Source organism: Gekko japonicus, unplaced genomic scaffold (assembly GCF_001447785.1).
Source record: "Gekko japonicus isolate JY-2015 unplaced genomic scaffold, Gekko_japonicus_V1.1 scaffold4932, whole genome shotgun sequence".
NCBI classification, from domain to species: Eukaryota; Metazoa; Chordata; class Lepidosauria; order Squamata; family Gekkonidae; genus Gekko; species Gekko japonicus.
The window spans coordinates 1-24,748 of NW_015172700.1; the positions used below are offsets into that span (position 1 = coordinate 1).

Genomic DNA, 24,748 nt, shown 5'->3' on the forward strand with positions numbered 1-24,748 from the left:
TTTCCCACTGCCTGCCTTGACATCACAACGCTGGTATTCCTCAGTGGTTCTCCTGTCCAAATACCGTCCAGGGCTGACCCTGCTTAGCTTCCGAGATCTGATGAAATTGGGCTGAACTGGACTACCCAGGGCAGGGCAGTTCAATGATCAGTCCTATAGCCAGGATTTTGTGTCTTGTGGGGCAATTTTTTTTTTTCTGGTGGGGCCAAAGTTGACTCTTTCTGCGTCTTCTCAAGATGTCTATTCTGCATGGATGTTCTTATGCTAGTAATCACCTTTAGCTCATTAACCATTTAGTCAAAAGAAAGCTGTTACCAGGATAGATCTCTGGTTTGCAAGCTGTCAACCACTTTAGATGACAGTTCTCAGCTGCTGAAAGTTCATCACGTCTGCCATCCTGAGCAACAGTTCTGATAACAGGTGGGGGTGATGACTTCTATAGCCAAGTACGCTAACAACTTAGGCAGAAAAACTCTGTTAAGAGAGACCAGTTTCTTGACACAGCGTTAGAAGGGATCCTAGAGGTCACCAACTCCAACCCCCTTATTCAGTGCGGAAATCAGTCAACCAGCGCATCCCACTCTGCCTTCTAAAAATATTTTTAAATGACTGAAAAAAACATTTACAGTAGAAATTCTTGTGGGGCTGTGCCTTTAAGAAAGGGGGAGGAGCCCCCAAAAGCCCCCACAGCTATGGGCCTGTCTATGATTATGCCAGAGCAAGAGACGTATAGCAGTCAGAATGTCAGGCTGGGTCTTGGGAAAGCCAGATTCAAATCTCAGCCATGAAGCTCACTGGCCTAATCGACCTCCCAGGGCTGCTGTGAGGAGAAAATGGGGAATTTCCCCCCAAAAAACCAGGTGTCTCAAGGCTGTCTCCTTGCCATACGTAATGCTGCATCTCGTGGGTGGTTCGTGGGTCCCCACTTACTTGAAGGCGTTGACCGCCACCACGACTGGGACGCCAAAGGTCCGGGCATTCTGGATCTGCTTGCTCAAGTTACAACAGCCCTTTGCCAGAAGCTGAAGGTTCTGTAGGGAGGGAGACGGAAAAACGAAAAGGGTTAGTTCCAGCAGCAATATCGTCGGGGCTTCTGTGCCACCCGCTGTGTAAAAAAAGTATATTAACCACCGCTAAACAACAAAAGCACGAAAATGAAAGCAAAAAGCTTGACAAAAGAATCGGAAGAACAGCAGAGCCCAAAGTGCCTCATTTCAGAAACGCCAGTTCCTTCTTCGCAGGGAAGATGAAACACACTTCAAAGGAAAAAAAGAGGCACAACTCCGGAGAACGACTGAAATAAAAAATATTTTCCCCCCTTCTAACAACTTCATCCCCCAGCGACTCAAAGAAAAGGAGTCAGGGCCGTGTAGCCTCTGAAGAGAAGCCACTCGATAAAAAGCACTGTGGAAAATGAAAACTTGTTTTCTCTGTGACGCACAGGGAATGGGGTGAACTAGGCATTAACACCAAAATCATAGAATCAGAGAGTTGGAAGGGACCTCCAGGGTCATCTAGTCCAACCCCCCTGCACAATGCAGGAAATTCACAAATACCTCCCCCCCCACACACCCTCAGCAATGTTCCCGCTAAGCTGTGGAGTCTTCTGAGCAAAACTTCTACTTTGTGAGCTGCTGGCATTAAAGTTGTGAGCGAGTGATTTGGCTACTGCATGAATTAGCTTGCTCTGGAGCCCTCCTTCCTGAGCTGAGACAAAAATGTGTGAGCCGGAGGCTAAAAAACTGTGAGCTAGCTCACACTAACTCAGCTTAGAGGGAAGGAAGACTGACCCTCAGTGACCCCTGTTCCATGCCCAGAAGATGACAAAAAACCTCCAGGATCCCTGGCCAAACTGGCCTGGAGAAAAATGGCTGCCTGACCCCACAGTGGCGATTGGCATTTCCCTGGGCACGTGTAAGAAAGGGCCGCAAGAACTAAGCACTGAGGCAACCCTTCCTGCCATCCCTCTCGTGATCTGCCCAAGTTCACACAATCATCATTGCTGTCAGATGGCCATCGAGCCCCTGCTTGAAAACCCCCAAAGAAGGAGAGCTCGCCACTTCCCGAGGAAGCCTATTCCAGAGGAACCGCTCCAACGGTCATCAGGAAGTTTCTAGAAGTTGAATGCTTCCCACCTATTTATCCGTGAACACTCATGCACCTGTCTTATACGGAATCAGACCTGGTCCATCAAGGACAGTATGGTCTGCTCCAGAGATGTCAATCTCATTTGTTATGAGGGCCGGATCTGACATAAATGTCACTTTGTCGGGCCCGGCCATGTGTGCTATAAAACAAACGGCAGGTACCGGAGATATAAATTTTATAAAGGATAACAGCCAGCAAGCTCCGAGTTGGAGGCCCCATGGGCTGGGACTATGAACAATAAAGAGGATCATACTTGAATATTACAAAAAGAATGAAAACAACCAAGTACACTATTTCTAGTGTTTTGTAATTTTGTCTCAATCGTTTGCAGCAATATTCCAAAAGTTGTATCAAAGTCTTATACAATAACAATATTATCACAATATAAACCACAATGTACAATTACTGTTATAGTGTCGTCAACTGGAACGAATTCCTATACCATCATACATTGTGGTTACAAAATAGTACAATATGTTGTTGTTGTTGTTGTTCAGTCGCACAGCCGAGTCCGACTCTTCGCGACCCCATGGACCAGCTCCTGCCAGGCCCTCCTGTCTTCCGCCGTCCTCTGAAGTTGGCTCAATTTCATGTTCGTTGCGTCGATGACACTGTCTAACCATCTCATCCTTTGCCATCCCCGTCTTCTTTGACCTTCAATCTTTCCCAGCATCAGGGTCTTCTCCAGTGAGTGCTCCCTTCTCATTGGGTGGCCAAAGTATTTGAGCTTCAGTTTCATTATCTGGCCTTCCAGGGGACAGTCAGGGTTGATTTCTTTTAGGATTGACTGATTTGATCTTCTTGCAGTCCAAGGGACTCTCAAGAGTCTTCTCCAGCACCATAGTTCATAAGAATCTATTCTTCGGCGCTCGGCCTTCCTTATAGTCCAACTCTCGCAGCCGTACATTACTACTGGGAATACCATTGCTTTGACCATGCGCACTTTTGTTGGCAGGGTGATGTCTCTACTTTTTATCATGCTGTTTAGGTTCGCCATCGCTTTCCTCCCAAGGAGCAGGCTTCTTTTAATTTCATGGCTGCTGTCACAGTCTGCGGTGATCTGGGATCCCAGGAACGTGAAGTCTGTCACACAGTACAATATACTAAGTCCATAAGTGACTCTCAGCAAGGTAACAACTCAAAGGCAAAATCCAAGGAAAAGTTCACGAGCTTCCAGTTGTGCAATGCAATCATATATCTCTGGTATACAAATACAGATCAGGTATATCATATATCTCTGGTATGCAAGTACAACTATGCTTCTCCGATGTTCAAAGATGGGATTTTCCAGGAAGTTTCTCCCATTTTGGGACCTTCCTCAGCCAAGAGGGAACTGAAGGTTGCACGCTTTCTTAGAACTGCCAACTCCTAAAAATAACGATCATACAGAAATGCTGTTTATAGGGTGCAAACAGAAAGTCTCCACAAGCCGGCATGTCTTTGACAAGAACTGCCAAGGAACATATTTGTACTTGTATACCAGAGATATATGATTGCATTTGGAAGTTCGTGAACTTTTCATGGATCTTGCCCTTAAATTATCACCTTGCTGAGAATCACTTAAGGACTTATTATACCACATTATTTTGTAAGCACAATTTATGATGGTATAGGAATTCATTCCAATTGTTGACACTATAATAGTGATTGTACATTGTGGTTTATATTGCGGTAATATTGTTATTGTATATAAAATACAAATAAGATTTTGATACTAATAAGTCTTTGATACCACTTTTGGAATATTGCAACAAAAGACTGAGACAAAATTACAAAACACTAGAAAAATATAATTCTTTTTGTATAAAAGTTTATTAATATTTGTTGGTGCTTTTTCGCAGTTGGTTTCTTCTAGTTATTTTTGTATATGAGTCTGTGTCAGCCAGTGATATTACGGCCCCGGTCACACTGGGGGAAAAGGTGCGGCTGAAGTGAGGCTTTTTTGAGCCGCATCAAAAGAGAAGCGCGGTGGCGGGATCAGACAGACCCCCCGAGCCGCCGTGCAATTGCTCCCCGGCATGATCAGATGCCAGGGGGAAGCCACAGATCGGTGAGCGAGGCGAGAGTGTTGGACTAGATGGGCCTTTGGCCTGATCTAACATTGGCGTCTCTTATGTTCTTATATAAGTGCTGTCAGCTTATGGCAACCCCAGCAAGAGGCTTCCAAGGCAAGTGAGAAGCAGAGGTGGTTTGCCATGGCCTTCCTCTGCAGAGCCATCCTTGGTGGTCTCCCATCCAAGTACCGACCCTGATTAGCTTCTGAGATCTGACACGATCTGTCTGTATATAAGTGCTGTCGATTTATGGCAGCCCCAGAGCGGGGCTTTCAAGGTGAGCGAGAAGCAGAGGTGGTTTGCCAATGTAGTATGAATGGGAATATAAAGATTTTCATATATAGCTTTTTCCTTCTTGATTGTTCATATTCATACTTCTCTGGTTTTTATAGATTTATTCTTTAAGTAATATTTTATTAGGATGTTAGAATGGCCTGTTATATAAAAGGCTTTCCTCTTGTAGGTCTGATATTGCTAGCAGACAACATAAGAGGTATAAAGTTCATGATTCTGTAGTTCTTAGGGCAAACCTTTCAATGTCTGGGTCAGATAAGATTTTAGTCTGATATGAAGAATCCTTGCCCATTATCATTTAGGTTGGGTTAAGTAAACACTTAGTTTGACGTAGATATGTTTCTTTATATCTGGCCAATCAGAGGATTATTACTCAAATTACCACTGTCTTTTCTAACCAATTACGCTGTTTGAATATTGTTTTCTTGATGATGTCAGTCCATGTATAAAATATCATGTATTTCCTGAATATGTTCAGAATATGCTCAAGAAGAAGATGAAGAAGAAAAAGAAGAAAGTTGTCAATTTTTAGTTAACTATTTGGTCTAATTGTTTTCCTATTAATTGAGGCATGTTTCCTGATTATGCTGAGAAGAAAGTGGTCAGTTTTGATGGGTCCTTTAGCCTAACTGTTTTCCATATTTCATTACAATAAAATACAAGAACTTCCTCCTCATTTGACTTCATTTTTGACATGGAATCTAATATGTACAACACCAAGGCCTTCCACTGCAGCGTCTTCCTTGGTGGCCTCCCTCCCAAGTTCTGACCCTGCTCGGCTTCCGAGATCGGGCTCTACCACGCTGGCTTCCCTCTCGGCTACAATCTTAGCTCAACAGAAGCGGCTGAGTACTCCATTTGAACTCCTAGGTTTCGGCAAGTTTGCTATATATCTCAGACTGCGCAGGCCACGGGAAGTCCCTTGCAACCTTTGGGCACACCCAGGTAGCCTCTGCCAACGACACGTCCAGCTGTTGTGTTTACACACTCTGAGCCAGATTAAAAATAAACTTTAATTTTTAAACCCATTTTAATCTGGTTTAAAAGGGACAGTGCGGGGTGGCTGCGGGCAGAGCACTTGTCTGAACGTTCTGCCCCCCAGCCAGTATGGAGAGAGGTGTGGAGTTAGGCTCCCCCTTCAAAATGGCAGCACTGAGCTTCCTTCCTTCCTTCCGTTTGTATCCTGCTCCATTCCCCACAAACAAGGCTCAGTGCGGCTTCCAACAAGCAGACAGACTGCAAATGTAAGAACATAAGAGAAAAACCAATGTTGGATCAGGCCAATGGCCCATCTAGTCCAACACTCCATGTCACACAGTGGCCAAAAATACCAGGTGCCCTCAGGAGGTCCAGCAGTGGGGCCAGGACACTAGAAGCCCTCCCACTGTTGACCCCTCAACACCAAGAATACAGAGCATCTCTTGCCCCCAGACTGAGGGTTCCGATCTATATCTTGTGGCAAATAGCCACCGATGGACCTCTGCTCCATATGTTTATCCAATCCCCTCTTGAAGCCGTCCATGCTTGTAGCCGCAGCCACCTCCTGTGGCAGTGAATTCCACGTGTTAATCACGCTTTGGGTGAAGAAGGACTTCCTTTTATCCGTTCTAACATTCTAGTCTTGGGAATTCTACATTCCCAAGACTATGGTGGCAACGACAGCTCTATAACCATCATGCATTTCCTTACCGCTGAGGCATTATTACGATGTCCTTCCATCCACAGTGGATCTTAGTAATTTTCTAGTTCACACTATTCTTATATCACTTTCTCGGTGTGGATTTAAGCAGTAAGGTATTCAGACATGAAGGTTCATTCTCCCTGTAAAGAGCTCAAGTGCAAAAAATGTAGTCTCACGTTTCCACCTTCTCCCCTTTTCAGCCCTTTAAAGGGCCTTTCTCCACGCAGTTGAGCTGTGCTATAGCACTGCAGTGAGGCTCAGCAGGGAAAGGGAATGGGGGAAGGGGGCTCCAGGCCGTGGTGGGGAGGACTAGGGGGCGGTGGAAGTAGCATACAGAGCAAGAGTGGGGCATGGGGGCACTGTTTCTGCCCAACTCAACTTGCTGATGCAACTTGCTGCCCAACTCAACTTGCTGTAGCAGGGTCCTATTTCACACTCCTGTGTGGAAGTGTCCTCAGCCTACATTTTATTTTTGTTTGGTGTAGTGGTTAAGTGTGCGGACTCTAATCTGGGAGAACCGGGTTTGATTCCCCACCCCTCCACTTGCACCTGGCTGGATGACCGTGGGCAAGCCGTAGTTCTGATAAGAGCTGTCCTTGAAAAAGAGCAGTTTCTGTTAAGAGCTCTCTCAGCCTCACCTACCTCACAAGGTGTCTGTTGTGGGAAGGGGAAGGGAAAGGAGATTGTAAGCCGCTCTGAGACTCCTTTGGGTAGTGAAGGGCGGGATATAAATCCAATCTCTTCTTCTTCTTTTACCTCACAGGATGTCTGTTGTGGGGAAGGGAAGGGAAAGGAGATTGTAAGCCGCTCTGAGACTCCTTTGGGTAGTGAAGGGCGGGATATAAATCCAATCTCTTCTTCTTCTTTTACCTCACAGGATGTCTGTTGTGGGGAAGGGAAGGGAAAGGAGATTGTAAGCCGCTCTGAGACTCCTTTGGGTAGTGAAGGGCGGGATATAAATCCAATCTCTTCTTCTTCTTTTACCTCACAGGATGTCTGTTGTGGGGAAGGGAAGGGAAAGGAGATTGTAAGCCGCTCTGAGACTCCTTTGGGTAGTGAAGGGCGGGATATAAATCCAATCTCTTCTCCTCTTCTTCTTTGTTTTTCTGTTAGCATTTCTACTGGTTTTTTTAGGACATTTGCTTTTATTTTTTGTACACGTTAGCGCTTACACCTTAGGCCGCTATGTTCTTGCTAACGCTCTGGGCTGATACGACCAGCTTTGTGTATTTTTTAAGACAACACCGTCTCTGTTTGCTTTACGCGCTTGCTTTTACATCTGCCATTGTTACATAATCTATTTTTAAACAGACTTCGCTGGGTTTCTTTCTAAGCGCCGCTCTGCTTTTGTCAAGGATATTTTCAGGGTTCATGGTTTCATTCGCGCGCCTAAGCTGCCTCAGGAGCCAAACCTGCCTGAATGTTTGTGGAACTCTCCGCCTATTAACATCAGGGCCCTGCGGGATCGGTTACAATTCTGCAGGGCCTACACGGCAGAGAAGTTCCGCCAAGCATATGGCTGAGGACGGCAACGGTTTTAATCGGTTTTTGACAACTAGCCGGAGTGTCAGTTTGGTGTAGAGGTTAAGTGTGTCGACTCTAATGTGGGAGAACCAGGTTTGAATCCCTACACCTCCTCTTGCAGCTGCTGGATGACCTTGGGCAAGCCATAGTTCTGTCAGAGCTGTCCTTGTTCAGGGGTCCCCAACGTGGTGCCCACGGGCAACACCTTTCCGAGTGCCCACCAAGCACCAAGCCAATTTGGTGTAGTAGTTAAGTGTGCGGACTCCAACCTGGGAGAACCTGGTTTGATTCCCCACTCCTCCACATGCAGCTGCTGGATGACCTTGGGCAAGCCATACTTCTGTCAGAGCTGTCCTCCTAAGGACAGTTCTGGAAAGAGCTCTCTCAGCCCCACCTTCCTCACAGGGTGTCTGTTGTGGGGGAGGAGAAGGGAAAGGAGTTTGTAAGCTGCTCTGAGACTCCGAGTGAAGGGGCATAAATCCAATCTCCTCCTCCTCCTTTAACTGCTTTCACCTCTCCTCCCATTCTTAATGTAAATTGAGGGGGGCATAATTGTATTACAGCGACATGTGATGTTGGGTTTTATGGAATTATATTTTTAGATTATTTAATGTCTTTTATATAGGGGTGGGCACAGACGGGGAAAGCCTTCTTCGGTTCGGGACTCATGAGCCAAATGGTCCTGAACCGAGACCCGAACCGAACCCCCAGCAAAAAACCCACCCGAACTGAACCAGATTGGGTGGCGTCGGGCCCCTGCCCCTAGCATGCCCGCATCATCTGAAAGTTACACGAGTGAGTCGCCCCCCTAACATGCTTGTGTCACTTCCGGGTGGCACTGGGCCCTGCTCCCAACGCACCAAGGTCATCCGAAAGTGACATGAGCATGTCGGGCAGTGTGCTTGCATCACTTCCTGGTGACGTGGGTGCGCCGGGGGGGGGGGATCCCTAATTTTATATGTATTTTATATGAATTTGTTGTGCACCGCCCTGAGCCCACTTGCAGGGAGGGTGGTAAAAGAGCCTAATGTAATAAATTGGATAAGCATATGGAGCAGAGGTCCATCTGTGGCTCTTAGCCACAAGGAGGTCTAGATAGGAACTCTCAGTCTGGGGCAAGTGATGCACTGTATTCTTGGTGCTTGGGGGGGGGCAACAGTGGGAGGGCTTCTAGTGTCCTGGCCCCACTGGTGGACCTCCTGGTGGCACCTGGTATTTCTGGCCACTGTGTGACACAGAGTGTTGGACTGGATGGGCTATTGGCCTGACCCAGCATTGGCTTCTCTTATGTTCTTATTGGGTGTGGAGCCTGAGGAAGGCAGGGTTTGGGGTGGGGATGGACCTCAGCAAACCCAACGCCACAGAATCCACTCTCCAAGGCAGCTCTTTTCTCCAGGGGAACAGATCTCTGTGGCCCGGAGCTGACTCGTAATCCCAAGAGGCCCCATCTGGAGGTAGGCAGCCTGACATGCTACTCCAGTAGAGCTTGGCAGCCCACCAGGAAATTTCCCCCAAAGTCAAGCAGCCAATCCGCCCCGGCCAATGGGCCGTTTTCTTCAAATACACCGCTGTAGCAGTGAAGAGGCAAGAGAAGACAGTGACAAAAGCTAAGTGCTTGAAGAATTATGCGGGCTCGCAGAAGAAAAGGGAGGGCAGAGTGCCATGGTGGGGGTCACTTACAGGAAGAGCAAGCATTTCCAGCTCCTTGTAAAAAATGGAACGTTACATCTCCCCTTAGCAAGCAAGTTCTTGGCTGCCGGAAAACCACACACAGACACACAGACACAGACACAGACACAGACACAGACACAGACACAGAGACAGACACAGAGAGAGAGAGAGAGAGAGAGAGAGAGAGAGAGAGAGAGAGAGAGAGAGAGAGGACACCTATCCATCCTGCACGCTCACCAGCCATCTCTTTGGAACATTTTTTATCCTATCTGGTATATTTTTTATCCTGTCTACCCTCTAAGTTGCTCAGGGCCGCCCATATGGTTCTCCCTTCCAGTTCGGGGTACTGGTTAAGAGCGGTGGACTCTAATCCGGAGAGCTGGGTTTGATTCCCCACTCTTCCACATGCAGCCAGCTGGGTGACCTTGGGTCAGTCACAGTTCCCTCAGAGCTCTCTCAGCCCCACCTGCCTCACAGGGCGTCTGTTGTGGGGAGACAGATCCAGGTGGAGGTCAGCCATGTTGGTCTGAAGCAGTAGAACAAATTTAGAGTCCAGTGGCATCTTTAAGACCAGCAAAGTTTTATTCTGGGTATAAACTTTTGTGTCCACGCACACTTTTTCAAATATTCATACCCTGAATAAAACTTTGTTGGTCTTAAAGGTGCCACTGGACTCTAAATTTGTTGCGGGAAGAGGAAGGGAAGGAGACTGTAAGCTGCTCTAAGACTATGAGTGAAGGGCGGGGTATAAATCCAACTCTTCTTCTCCTCACAGAAACAACCCTGTGAGGTAAGTGAGGCTGAGGGAAGAGGGTTTGGCCCAAAGTCACTCAGCGAGATTTGCGGCAGAGTAGGGATTCGAACCCTGGGCACCTGGATTCTAGTCCTAACACTCTAACCATTATACCACACCGACACTGGGCATGCTAACAGAGCCCCGTGTTCCACCTAGACCTAGATATTCATGCCCAAGGTAACTGGACCTGGGGAAAGGGGAGAAACAGACTGAAAAAGCTGCAGTGTGATCTCTCAACACAGCATTATTCCAGCTTCCGTTTTGGGATGGATTTCTCCAGGCAAGAACCCCATCTTCGTCTGACTGAGGACCCTCGGAGTCTCTTTCAGCTTTTCTTTGCTTGCTATAACTTGCAAATTGACATTGCAATTAAAACCAAAAAAGAGAAGAGCGGCAAAGGGCAGTGTTCTGATATGCCTTGGCCCAAACTGTGCCATCTTCATCCCATGAAAACAGGAAGAATGAAAAACACAAATAATAAAGAAACTCCCAGAGTACGGGGCCGGGTGCAGTTTGGCGCCCCTAAGGGCCAGCCCACTCTAGGCAATCGCCTAGTTCGCCTAGTGAGTGAGCCAGCCCTGGGTAGAGATGGACCCTACACCCCCTGGCCTTGAGCCACAACCTCTCTCCACCATATAAGTCTTTTCACAACAAGTGCCGGAACGTTCACACATACAGTGCCTTTAGGGACCACACCATGTGTATGGCACTGAGACTGCTTTGAATCTTCAACACATGAAGGTGCCTTATACCGAATCAGACCCTCAGTCCATCAAGGTCAGTATCGTCTACTCTGACCGGCAGCAGCTCTCCAGGGTCTCAGGCTGAGGTCTTTCACATCACCTACTGCCTGGCCCTTTCACCTGGAGATGCCGGGGATTGAACCGGGGACCTTCTGCATGCTGGGCAGAGGCTCTACCACTGACCTACAGCCCCTACACAGTCTGACTGCTCTGCCACTGACCTACAGCCCCTACACAGTCTGACTGTGGCTCTCCAGGGTCTCAGGCTGAGGTCTTTCACATCACCTACTACCTAGTCCTTTTAACTGGAGATGCTGGGGATTGAACCGGGGACTTTCCGCATGCCAAGCACAGGCTCTGCCACTGACCTACAGCCCCTACACAGCCTGACGGTGGCTCTCCAGGGTCTCAGGCTGAGGTCTTTCACATCACCTACTGTCTGGTCCTTTTAACTGGAGATGCTGGGGATTGAACCTGGGACCTTCTGCATGCCAAACAGAGGCTGCACCACTGGGCTACGCCCCCTCCCTCTCCTAGCAGCAATCAAAGAAGAAACACCATCTCACCCTCTGCTTAGGGAGGAAGGATTCTCCACCCCTACCCCTACATAGGCCAGATCGGTATGAGACCCTGATGTATGAAAGCAAAAACCAATAAATGGCATCAATCGAAGCAATTAAAGACTCATAAATGCATCAATTAAAAGTCTGTCATAGTAAAATAAAACAAAAATCCAGAGGCACCTTAGAAGGCTAACAACATTTATTTCAATATGAGCTTTTGTGGGTCAAAGTCCACTTGTATCTATCTGACAAAGTGGGGTGGGGACCAAGGTTGCCAGCTCCAGGTTGGGAAAGACCTGGAGAATTTTGAGTGTGGAGCCTGGGGAGGGCGGGGTTTGGGAAGGGGAGGGACTTCAATAGGGCATAATGCCATAGAGTCCACCTTCCAGAGCGGCCGTTTTCTCCAGGGGAACTGATCCCTGTTGCCTGGAGATCAGTTGTGATCCCAGGAGATCTCCAGCCACCACCTGGAGGCTGGTGACCTAGCTGTGACCCATGAAAGCTCCAACTGAAATAAACATAGGTAGTTGTCAAGATGCTGCTGAATTTTTCTTTCTACTAAAAGCAAGCCATTTTTACCTCTTCTGTGTATTCCTTTGGCAAGGGGACCCCGGCTGTGACCTGGCAAAGAGCAAGAAAAAAGTATTAATTGTGCGTGTGAACAGAACATCAGAGAAGCCATGTTGGATCACGCCAATGGCCCATCCAGTCCAACACTCTGTGTCACACAGTGGCCAAAAATACCAGGTGCCATCAGGAGGTCCAGCAGTGGGGCCAGAACTCCAGAAGCCCTCTCACTGTTGCACCCAAAGCATCAAGAATACAGAGCATCGCTGCCCCAAAGACAGCCAATGTGGTGTAGTGGTTAAGAGCAGCAGACTCTAATCTGGAGAACCGGGTTTGACTCTGCACTCCTCCACATGAAGCCAGCTGGGTGACCTTGGGTCAGTCACAGCTATCTCAGAGTTCTCTCAGCCCCAAAAAGAAATCCATCTTGCCACCTAGTGGTGCATAACACTAAAAAGCACTAGTACATAAGAACATACATAAGAACATAAGAGATGCCAATGTTGGATCAGGCCAAAGGCCCATCCAGTCCAACACTCTGTGTCACACAGTGGCCAGAAATACCAGTGCCATCAGGAGGTCCACCAGTGAGGCCAGGACATTAGAAGCCCTTCCCCTGTTGACCCCCCCAAGCACCAAGAATACAGAGCATCCCTTGCCCCAGAGTCCCTATCTATACCTTGTGGCTAATAGCCACTGATGGACCTCTGCTCCAAATGCTTATCTAATTCCCTCTTGAAGCCATCCATTGTAGTTCAGGCAGCCTGACAATCCTAGGATCTCTTGGCTATACCACACACAACGCCATACAATAATAATAATTATTATTATTACTGCCCCAGACATGGAAGTGGGGGGAATGAATTTCCTGTGTATTGCAATTTGACTGCCAAGTCTACCTGCAAGCCTTTCTAAACAAGCCTCCCAAGAAGGGGGGGACAATGTGTGAAATTCCTATACAAGGACACGACAAAAGGTTGTGCATTTGGGCTCAGCTGTGTGCAAGCCCAAGAGCTTGGTCCTTATTAGCACAACGTACTAAACAGTAATTGTTTTCTGCTCGTTAATTCGCAAAGAGCTGTTCACAGCCCTGAGGGATGTGCCGTTTTCAGCACCAGGTGCAGAAACCAAAGAGACACGCCAGTCTGTGAAGAAGGCCGCTAGCAGCACACGGAAGATCTCATTAGCAAAGGATCAGTGAGCCAGGGACCCCGCCCCTAAGAAGAATCTGTCTTCATCTTGTCCCTTTCCCCCATTGCCTTTTCAGCTTTCCTGACTTGAGAAACCTAGTATCCATGCTTGAAAAGGTTTTAAGCACATGAGTCCTTCTGACCACGTGTGTTCTTAGGTGGTAGTCAAATGAGGGGGCTGTACCACATTAAAATCAACAAACTGCGCTGGCTCCAAGACATACAAGGGCACTAAACATTAGAGAGCCAGTTTGGTGCAGTGGTTAAGTGTGTGCATTGTAATTTGGGAGAACTGGGTTTGATTCCCCACTCCTCCACTTGCACCTGGCTGGATGACCTTGGGCAAGCCATAGGTCTGATAAGAGCTGTTCTTGAAAAAGAGCAGTTTCTTTCAGAGCTCTCTCAGCCCCACCTACCTCACAGGGTGTCTGTTGTGGGGAGGGGAAAGGAAAGGAGACTGTAAGCTGCTCTGAGACTCTTTTGGGTAGTGAAGGGCGGGGTATAAATCCAATCTCTTCTTCTTCTGCTACATCAAAAGAGTTTTAGCAGCCTATTGGACTACACATAGCAGCAAAAAAGAAGACAAGGTTGGATTTATACCCCGCCCTTCACTACCCAAAAGAGTCTCAGAGCAGCTTACAGTCTCCTTTCCTTTCCCCTCCCCACAACAGACACCCTGTGATCAATGTTCCCTCTAAGCTGTGGAGTCTTGTGAGCAAAAATTCTACTTTGTGAGCTACTGGCATTAAAGTTGTGAGCGAGCGATTTGGCTACTGCATCAATTAGTTTGCTCCGGAGCCGTCCTTCCTGAGCTAAGACAAAAATGTGTGAGCCGGAGGTTCAAAAACTGTGAGCTAGCTCACACTAACTCAGCTTAGAGGGAACACTGCCTGTGATGCACCTTTGAGAAGTCAAAAGGTTTGGTGGGAGAAGAAAGCAACTGGAGCAGAGAGGGTCCCTCCCTTTGGTTAATGTAGTGATTTATGTCACTAGGTCCACTGTCCTTTTTGCGGAATCAACTGGTCTTTCCTTTACGTTGGCCTGGTTTTGAATCCAGCAGGTCACTAACCATGATTAATTTAGATCAAGATGGGGAGCTGTGATCGTTTGTCTGTAGCAGTAGAAAAGAGTCCAGGAGCACCTTAAAGACTAAGGAAATCTGTGGCGGAAGAGGAGCTTTCGTGAGTCATGGCTCACTCCTTCAGATACACTTCAGATCTCTGAAGAAGTGAGCCGTGACTCACGAAAGCTCCTCCCCTGCCACAAATTCTGTTAGTCTTTAAGGTGCTCCTGCATCCGCTCTTCTACGCAATTTATTTATTTACTTCATTTACACCCAAGCCTTTCTCCCTAAAGCAGCTCACATTGTTCTCCTGTCCTCCATTTTATCCTCACAACAACCCTGCGAGGTAGGTTAGGTTGAGAGGGTAAGACTGGCCCAGGGTCACCTCGCACGCTTCCATGGGAGAGTCGGGGTTTGAACGGGTTTGCCCAGGTTCTAGTCTGGCGCTCTAAGCACTCCACCACCCTGGTTCTCACAGACTCGAAGAGCCGACAAGGGGTGAAGAGGATCATCCGGTGCTCACCGTGGGCCCTCCACCGTGCATCTTTAGAGCTCGGACGGTGGCAACCAAGACGGCCACGTGGGGCTGGAGGCCAGAGTACCGACACTTGATGTCGAAGAACTTCTCCATGCCTATATCCGCTCCGAAGCCAGCTTCTGTCACTGCAGGCAGAACAAAAAAAAAAGTCATTATATCAGATGAGCACAGAAATCAGATGGCCCCATTGTGACTTCTTTGCCCCAAAGTTACTTTCAATATTATTCCGCCTTTTGTATTGAAGAGTCAGGGGGAGGGGGGGGATTTATACCCCTCCCTTCACTCGGAGGCAAAGGGGTAGAGTTTATGCTTTGCACGCAGAAGGTCCCTGGTTCAGTCCCAGGCGTTTCCAAGTAGGAGGATCTGGTGATACAAAAGACCTCTGCCTGAGACCCTGGAGAGTCCATCGTAATAGACAGTACTCTGAACTTAATGCATCAATGGGCTGATACTTAATATGGAAGAAGAAGGAGGGTTGGATTTATACCCCGCCCTTCTTTTTTTTAAAAGAAATTTTATTGATTTTAATAATACAACAATATAAACAGTTTGACATGACATTAGGGTTGAAGATAAACTTAATAAACGTATCATTACAGGTAGAGTTTGTTTATGTCCAATAAGGTTTAGTAATGCATATAAATCCAAGCATGTTTTAATATTGTACACTAAGAGCATTACGTTATAGGCAAAATAGGGAAAGCTAAATTGGTTATATTATTCACAATAAAGCATCAATTTGTATTTAGCTTCCGTTATGTTTTCCCAATCGAATTTGTTTAACTCTATATTGTCTAGAATGGGATACTATACCCCGCCCTTCTCCACCCGAAGGAGTCTCGGAGTGGCTTACAATCTCCTTTCCCTTTCCCTCACCACCTGTGAGGGAGGTGGGGCTGAGAGAGCTCTTTTGAGAACTGCTCCTGAGAGAACTTGTGACTGACCCAAGGTCACACCAGCAACTGCATGTGGAGGAGTGGGGAATCAAACCCAGTTCTCCCGGATTAGAGTCCGCGCTCCTAACCACTATACCAAACTGGCTCTAGAAAAGAAAAACAAAAGAGGCCTAACGATTGAACAACTGAACAATACAATGGCAAATGCGAGAATGCTATATGGACAACTGCAGCAAGAGCCCCCCAGAAAGCCCATAAAAAGCTCATCGTATTCCTGACAAAGCAAAAAGAGAAAAGAAACGGTGGACAGCCGGGCTTCTGAACACCCCCACCTGGTCTCTTAACACCTGGGAATTTTTTATTCTCTTTTATCCCACCCTTCCTCAAAGGAGCTCTGTGATGAAACTGGCCTTCCAAGCCCCATTCTCTCAGCTTCCAGGGGACTGGAAGAGACCCCCGCTGCTTCCTTGGCTTTCCCAGTCTCTGCCCCCTTTAGGTGCAACAGTCTAGCAGAGGTGCAGGATGGGAAGCCTTCTGTCTTGCTCCGTCCACAGCCATTTGCATAGCACTGAAAGGCTCTGTGCTTGGAGTTCAGTGCCTCATCCCCCCCCAGCCAGTGTTCCCTCTAAGCTGAGTTGGTGTGAGCCAGCTCACAGTTTTTGAGCCTCCAGCTCACACGTTTTTGTCTTTGCTCAGGAAGGACGGCTCCAGAGCAAACCGATTCATGCGGGAGCCAAATCGCTCGCTCACAACTTGAATGCCAGGAGCTCACAAAGTAGAATTTCTGCTCACAAGACTCCACAGCTTAGAGGGATCATTGCCCCCGGCACCTTTCTTCTTTGAAATCGACCCCGTTCACAGGCAGGGTGCTTGCTGGGTGTGTTTTTTTGCCATCGAGTTGCAGCTGACTTATGGCAACCTCATGGGGTTTTCAAGGCAAGAGGCGTTCAGAGGTGGGTTGTCACTGCCTGCCTCTGCATAGCAACCTTGCATTTCCTTGGTGGTCCTCCTATCAAAGTACTAACCAGGGCTGACCTGCTTAGCTCCAGGGTGTGACGAGATTGGTTTAACAGGCAGAATGCCGTCCCAATTTCTGGAGTATCGATGTCATTTCTAGGCTGCAGCGTACTTCTCCGTCAGCACACACATACAAAAACAGACTATCAGGGCCAGAGGTCCTCACGACTTACCCACAAACCCTTCCTTGCCAACCAGCTTGAGGGCGATCTTGTCTGCCAGGACGGAAGAGTTGCCATGAGCGATGTTGGCAAACGGCCCAGCGTGGACGAACACCGGGTCGCCCTGGCAGAGAAAAGAGGCAGCAAAGACATGGCAAAAATGAATTAAGAAAAGCCGTTCCAAAACACCGGGAGAGCCTATATCAAGATCTCCCTATGTATGCTGATTAGGGAGGAGGTTCCAAGCCGCCCCTCCCTGCAATCACCATACATTATGTCGCTTGGAAGGTAGACGTATAGGAATTTATTGGCCCTGCACCCGTGGTTTAGCCACACGATTCTATGCACATGTAACCAGGAGTGATTCTCATTTGTCTCCAATGGGATTTACTCCCTGGTAAATAAGACTGCAGCTTGAAACATTTTAGGATGGTTGAGGCCTTGAAAGGGAAGGGGGAAATAGGAATCACCCCTGCCCCACACAGAATTCACACACACACATCACATTTTATCTTGCCCCTCCTCCAAAAAACTATCTTCCTCCATTTTGTGCTCACAACAGCACTCCGAGGTAGGTTATGTCGAGAGAGCTCTCTGACTCTAAACCACCTTGAGTCTAAGAAGTGAAGGTGGAATAGAAATAGTTTAAATAAATAAAAGAAGAAGGAGAAGGAGAAGGAGAAGAAGGAGAAGAAGAAGAAGAGGAGGAGGAGGAGAAGAGGAGGAGGAGGAGAAGAAGAAGGAGAAGAAGAAATTTAACCAGGGGCTTTTTTGTTAAATGAGATAGAGCATAAAATCTGGACACCTTAATGGTGGTTTCCTTAGAGAGAGAGGAGGAGGAGGAGGAGGAGATTGGATTTATACCCCACCATTCACTCGGAGTCTCAGAGCGGCTTACAAACTCCTTTCCCTTCCCCTCCCCACAACAGACACCCTGTGAGGTAGGTGGGGCTGAGAGAGCTCTGACACAAACTGCTCTTTTTCAAGGACGGCTGTGCCAGAGCTTGTGGCTGACCCAAGGTCACATCAGAAGGTGCGAGTGGAGGAGTGGGGAATCAAACCCGGTTCTCCCAGATTAGAATCCACGCACTTAACCACTACACCAAACTGACTCTCTACAACTCCACCCTGATTCTCTATAGGATACATTTCGTAGAATCACAGCGTTGGAAGGGACTATAACAGGCCACCTAATCCAACCCCTTGCTCAATGCAGGAAGAGCATCCCCGACCACTTATTCCTGCCACCTCGCAAAAGGCCACCCCTCTGGACAATATTCTGATGCACAGCCATCTCCTAACACAGAATATGCACCTACCTCCAAACTCTGCATGAGATTTGGCTTAATAGCGTCTTTCATCAGAACCGTTAGAGCACCACTCACTCCCTAAAGGAAAGAAGGACGAACGGTTATTTCCAATGACATTTCTGCCCAGGCCTTTATCTTTTTATCTTCCTGTTTATTCAGAACTGCTTCTCTTCTGTAGAAGCACCTGCTGCAATACAGGGGCCATCGCAGACAAGGCCCCGCCTCTGGTAGCTTTCACCAAACAGTGGAACTCCAGAGTGGGGCTTTGTTAGATTCTCTCTGCACATGAGAAGTCTGAAGAGAGAACACACACTTTAGGGTATGTACACAGTGGGCTCAGATCATGTAGGTTTAAGTTGCTGAGCCTCACATCGAAATCCAAGAGATTTCACTGGAATTGCCCTACAAACTCCAAGCCAACTTGCTTGGGCCTAGAATCAGAGCTTTTGCGCTTCTTCGAGTCAACCCCTGCAACTTTTATCCCAGACTTCCTTTCTGGCAAGATGATGGCCAACTTACCAGATCTTCTGTGGTAACTGGGATACCTTCCCTACTGGAAGCGACCACCATTCGGGCCAGGCGTCTCCTCATATCTTCCAGGCTGTCCGTGAGCGCTAAAACAGCCATGATCTCACTGGCTACCGTGATGTCAAACTGCGTCTAGAAGAAGAAGAAGAAGGAGAGAAGAAGAAGAGATTGGATTTATACCCAGCCCTTCACTTGGAGTCTCAGAGCGGCTGACAAACTCCTTTCCCTTCCCCTCCCCACAACAGACACCCTGTGAGGTGGGTGGGGCTGAGAGAGCTCTGACACAAACTGCTCTTTTTCAAGGACAGCTGTGCCAGAGCTTGTGACTGACCCAAGGTCACATCAGCAGGTGCAAGTGGAGGAGTGGGGAATCAAACCCGGTTCTCCCAGATTAGAGTCCGCGCACTTAACCACTACACCAAACTGACTCTCAAGAGACGCCAGAAGAGGCAGTTAAATAAAACAGAAAGGAGGGAAAACATCTAGCAAAGGGTCAAGAGCAGTTTCCTTTTTTTATTAGACTGTTGCTGGATATTCGGAAATATTTTGTTTCTTATTTCAAAGAGAGCACCTATTCCTGCACACTGTGATAATGATGCTTTATTTGCTGCTTCTATACTTGGACAATATATTTTTAATACAGTTGATTCTACTTGTACGCAACTATTCATGATATTTGATAACTTCTGATGAATTTACACTTTCCCTTACCCTTTTTCCCTTCTGTATCCCACTTTTTTAAGAAAACAAAAAAATTTAACTGGGAAAGAACAGTTTCCTTGAACAGAGTCGCAGAAAAAAACTCTTAGAGAACTTTGCTCAAGGCTAACAAAGTTGCTGAAGATGTAAGAGGGGAAAAAAGGTCCTGTTCACAGCCTTGTTTTTCTAAAAAGCAAAGAATCCCAAAGGGCGAAAGCAAAGACACTTACTGTGCGGCTATGCCCTTTCTCTGTCGGAGACTGGCCGATAGTGATCTTCCGCAGAAACCGGTCACTGGTGTCCAACACTGTGCAAGCAGAAAGGGGGGGAGAAAAAGAGAGAATGAGTGCACACCAGAACTATTTAAAAAAGAGAGAGACAGGAGCCATTTTGTACGTGCAGAGGGCGAGAGACTAATGTCTTAGCACTCCAAGGCAGAAGACGTCAACTTTGACAAAAGAACTCAAGCCATTTGCTCGTCTGAATTATCCAGGCATTGGGGGGGGGGGGGGCTCCTCTGGGCAGGGCTGGGCAAAGCCTACGGACATTACCAGGGGCCCAGGAGGCAGTTGTGGGAAGTGTTCGGTTTAATAATTCAGCGTTTCGAGAACTTCAGCTAGCCTGATCTATTTTTAAAAAAAGAATAAAAGGAGAACGTGCCCCCCCCCCAGCAGTTCTTAGGACTATGAATCTGTGGGCAATGAGAAGGAAAACTTTAGAAACTCACAAGAGACCCCAACCAAGCAGATGAACGTGGGAAGGGCTTTCTGGAAGAGTGGCGAGCAGGCCACAGAGATCCAAAATGCTTAAGCCATCGCCTCCAGTTTCCCATTCTATTCAAACAGAGCTTTGTTCCCATCCAGCTTCATGAATGGAACGTGAATGCTTAAACCAAAACAGGAAGGACTGTGCCCAGTCTCATTGCCAATGCTGATTTCTCCACACCTATTACCCCTCTGCATATCTCACCTAAGTCCAATCACGCCTGCTGTTGTCATTCACCTGCTATTGTCATTCACCTGCTAATGTCATTCCAGCAGCCAAAAAAAGGGGGGGACCCTTAATCCTCCTTGACTGACCATTCTGGTTTAGTATATGCCAGCTTTTGAGATTGGGTCCCATTACAGCCATGCTTGAATAAGAATTATTCGAAACGCGGCATCAGGCATCCGGATTACGTGTCGGCTTTTTATGGCTCAGAAAATTTGATGACTTACACTTCAATTTGGACTCTGATATTTGCTTCTATGACACATGGAAAGACCGTAGACTGTGCTTCTATTATGCTTTATTATTGCACCTTGGCCAATTGATTCATATTATACTTGCTGTTATGCTTATATGATTATTATATACTTGCTATTTTGCTTGTGCGTTTATTTTCAGTCAGTGGTGTGTTCTTTGCTGTTCCTTGCTAATGTAATTCGGCATCTGAAGTCACTCCACTTTCTAATAAATAGGACAGGCGGACTCCTATTATAGCTGTATCTGAAGAAGTGAGCCGCGTGACTCATGGAAGCTCCTCCCCTGCCATGCATTTTGTTAGTCTTTCAGGTGCTACTAGACTCTTGCTCCTTTCTACTGCTACGGACAGACTAACACGGCTGTCCATCTTGATCGGTGCCCTGGACCATGTCTACTTGTAGCACGGACGTCTCAGACAACGAAGACTTGATTTCAAATCCACATTCTCCCACGAAAACCATGGGGTAATCTTGGTCCAGACAACATCTTTTTGGTGGTTCATGGTATCCGTAAAACGCTCCTCCAGTGCCACATTTCAAATCATCATCATCATCAGGGCTCTTTTTGTAGAAAAAGCCCAGCAGGAACTCATTAGCATAATAGGCCACACCCAACAGCAGAAACCCGTTAGCATATTGGGCCACACCCCTGACAGCACAGCTCATTAGCCTATTAGGCCGCACCCCCATGTTACCAGAGGTGTGGTCATCCAGCCACACCCACCTTTTGCTTGTTATTGTTTACCTTGTTTGTTGTCAAAACCCAGGGCTTTTTTGTAGCAGGAACTCCTTTGCATGTTAGGCCACACACCCCTAATGTAGCCAATCCTAATGAGTTTCTGCTGTTGGGTGTGGCCTATTATGCTAATGAGTTCCTGCTGGGCGTGGCCAACTTGGGAGCCAGCCAGAACGCCGTTCCTGTGCGTTCCTGCCCAAAAATAGCCCTGATCATCATTATTATTATATTTTGTTTTTATACCTCCCATTCCCCAATAGGGCTCAGGGCGGTGCACAACAAAACCACATTCGTACAATACAGTTAATACAGTATCATACATGGCTATTAGCCACAAGGTATAGATGGGAACTCTGGGTCTGGGGCAAGTGATGCTCTGTATTCTTGGTGCTTGGGGGGGGGGGCAACAGTGGGAGGGCTTCTAGTGTCCTGGCACCACTGGTGGACCTCCTGATGGCACCTGGTATTTTTGGCCACTGTGTGACAGAGTGTTGGACTGGATGGGCCACTGGCCTGATCCAACACTGGCTTTTTTATGTTCTTATGTATGAATAAAAATCACAATAAAATTCACACAAAAAATGCATCTGACGAAGAGAGCTGTATTTCTCGAAAGCTTATGCTACAATAAAGTTTGTTAGTCTTAAAGGTGCTACTGGGCTTTTTACTATTTTAGAGCCAGGAAGGATCGCACCGTTGGATGCCTGACTTGCGCACATTCATGTTAGCTGAGCCTGTCTAAGTCTTCAGAAGCTGCTGCTGCTTATGGAATAAAATAAGACTGAGTCCCATTAACACGGCAAGAGCCAGACTTTCAGGAATACATTTCTTCGGAAATGGCAGGAAATTATATGCATTTTAAAAGTCTCTTGAAAGGGAAGCGTTGACACCCCTTCCCTGCCTTTCTCTGGTTTTTTCCCTGGTAAGCTCAAAAAAAGCAGAAAGATTCAAGTTTGGAGAGCTACACGGAAATAACAAATCAGCTTCTCTCAGCATGCCGCTGATTAACGGACCACAAGGCGACGACTTCCGAACTGCCAAATGCATGCCTCTCGACAGTGAAGATTTCCATATCTAAGCTGACGGATAATTTCAGAGGGTAGCAGTAGAACAGCTAGATTCAAGTCCAGTAGCACCTTAGAGGAAAGCGAGATTTCCAGGGAGTGAGTTTTCGAGAGATTTGGCTCTCCAAAGCTCATACCCTGAAAATCTTGTTGGTCTTTTAAGGCGCAACCAGACTTGAATCAAGTAGATGGGCTTTCTTGCAAACTTTCGGTTTCACTTACTGCTTGCTTTTGGGCCAATCGGCTCATTTACTCAAAGGCATCCAACGAAAGTGATGGGCAGTAGGTTCAGAATTGACAAAAGGAAATACTACTTTACACAGAGAGTGGTTAAAATGTGGAATCTGCTGCCAGAGGATAAAGTGATAGCCATAGGAACAAGCAGTTTTTAAAGGGGATTAGATAGACTTATCCTCCATTAATCTATCCGTGGCTACTAGGCATGGTGACTGAGGCGAACCTCCACATTCAGAGGCACTAAACCTCTGAATTCCAGAGCCATGAGGTAGTCTCACACAGGGGCCAACCGGTTTCTCTGGAGGGCCAACAACAGGGCACAGAGGCCAAGGCCTTCCCCTGATGTTGCCTCCTGGCTCTGGGATCCAGAGGTTGGCTGCCTCTGAACATGGAGGTTCCCTTTAGGCACCCACCATGGCTAGTAGCCACTGATAGACCCGTCCTCCATCAATCTATCTCAGGGGTGGCCAAACTGCAGCTTGGAGCCACATGAGGCTCTTTCACATAGTCAAATTTAATGTGAATAAAAAGCAAATTTGCATATTTTTCGATAAAAACATGTGTGTGATATTTGTTCATGTCTTGCAGCTCTCAAACATCTGATGTTTATTCTAAGTGGCTGTTAGAGGTTAAGCAAGTATGGCCACCCCTGACCATTTTTAAAGCTGTCTGTGCCTCTGGCCACCACTACGTCCTCTGGCAGGGAATTCTAGTGAGAAGAAGAAGAGGAGGAGGAGGAGGAGGAGATTGGATTTATACTCCACCCTTTACTACCCGAAGGTGTCTCAGAGCAGCTTACAAACTCCTCTCCCTTCCCCTCCCCACAACAGACACCCTGTGAGGTAGATGGGGCTGAGAGAGCTGTGAGAGGAACTGGTCTTTTTTCAAGGACAGCTCTGACAGAACTATGGCTTGCCCAAGGTCATCCAGCCAGGTGCAAGTGGAGGAGTGGGGAATCAAACCCGGTTCTCCCAGATTAGAGTCCGCGCACATAACCACTACACCAAACTGGCATGATCCTGTCCTCCTTTTCCACCTCCTCTATTGTATTTCTCATAGAAAACGGTAACTTCAGTACATAATGTTGGGATGGACTGATTTCTGAAAGTCTGCTCGCCAACCGTCATTTAAAGTCAGTTTCAGTAACCGTCAGGTACTTTCAACTTCCACCCAGCATTCTTGCCCATAAAAGACCTTTCATCCCCCTGCCCCTTGAGACATTTTCTGGATTCCTTTTCTTTCAATTATTTTTGCCTGGATACCTCTTGCCCACGTTATGCTCTCTGGATCAATATCCAGTCTCACAAATTTCTTTATTTCGCCTGCCGTCAAAGTGTCTGGGTCCGTTTTGTTAATACGTAATCTCTGGAGAGAGAAAAGAAAAAAAAGGAGGGGAATGGGGAAAGAACAAAAAGAAGAGAGTGTTACAGGAAAAGGACCACGAAGCAATCTCCTCGGAGTATTTTCAAAAACAAAACAAAGGGAGAAATGGATCTATTCCAGAGGATTAACATCTGGGCAGAAATCTACCACAAGCTAGGCACGGTTTACAGATGAAAACCTGAAAGATGAGCTCTGTACACATGTTCTAGTGAACGCATGTAAAAGTATAATGCATCACATCTGTTTGTAAGACAGGATCAATATCTGTATGCTAAAAATAAAACAGGGACCAGTACCTGGACAAATGTAGGGTTTAAATTGTACATTCAGCTGTGCATGCATTGAATGTAACACAAGAATTACTCAATGCATGTCAAATGAAACCCAAGTGTACACTGCATGAACTGTATGTGCATTCACTGAAATCTGAACAGAGCTTCTGGGTACACAATTTTTCTTTGTACATGCATTGGGTAATTCTTGTGTCATGCCCAATGCATGAACAGTTGAATGCACAATTTAAATGCTGCATTTATACAGGTACCGGTCTCCAATTTTTAAAGTGTACGTGCATCAACTCTTTCTTACAAAAAGATGTGTCCATATACTTGCAGGATGCATGTTCACTGTAAAACATGTCT

General features: G+C 47.0%; 1 protein-coding gene across 1 annotated transcript in view; it reads right to left on the minus strand.

Moving 5' to 3' along the window:
- Nucleotides 1–926: 926 nt before the first annotated feature.
- The window catches only part of MTHFD1 (methylenetetrahydrofolate dehydrogenase (NADP+ dependent) 1, methenyltetrahydrofolate cyclohydrolase, formyltetrahydrofolate synthetase), a gene marked incomplete at its 5' end in the record, with an annotated part of 63,697 nt that continues 39,875 nt past the window's right edge, over nt 927–24,748 (minus strand). The window contains 8 exons of the mRNA XM_015421794.1: nt 927–1,031; nt 12,054–12,095; nt 14,818–14,957; nt 16,919–17,030; nt 18,226–18,294; nt 18,736–18,876; nt 19,674–19,750; nt 23,987–24,089. Coding sequence (XP_015277280.1) covers nt 927–1,031; nt 12,054–12,095; nt 14,818–14,957; nt 16,919–17,030; nt 18,226–18,294; nt 18,736–18,876; nt 19,674–19,750; nt 23,987–24,089 — 789 coding nt within the window. The remainder of the gene's footprint in view (nt 1,032–12,053; nt 12,096–14,817; nt 14,958–16,918; nt 17,031–18,225; nt 18,295–18,735; nt 18,877–19,673; nt 19,751–23,986; nt 24,090–24,748) is intronic.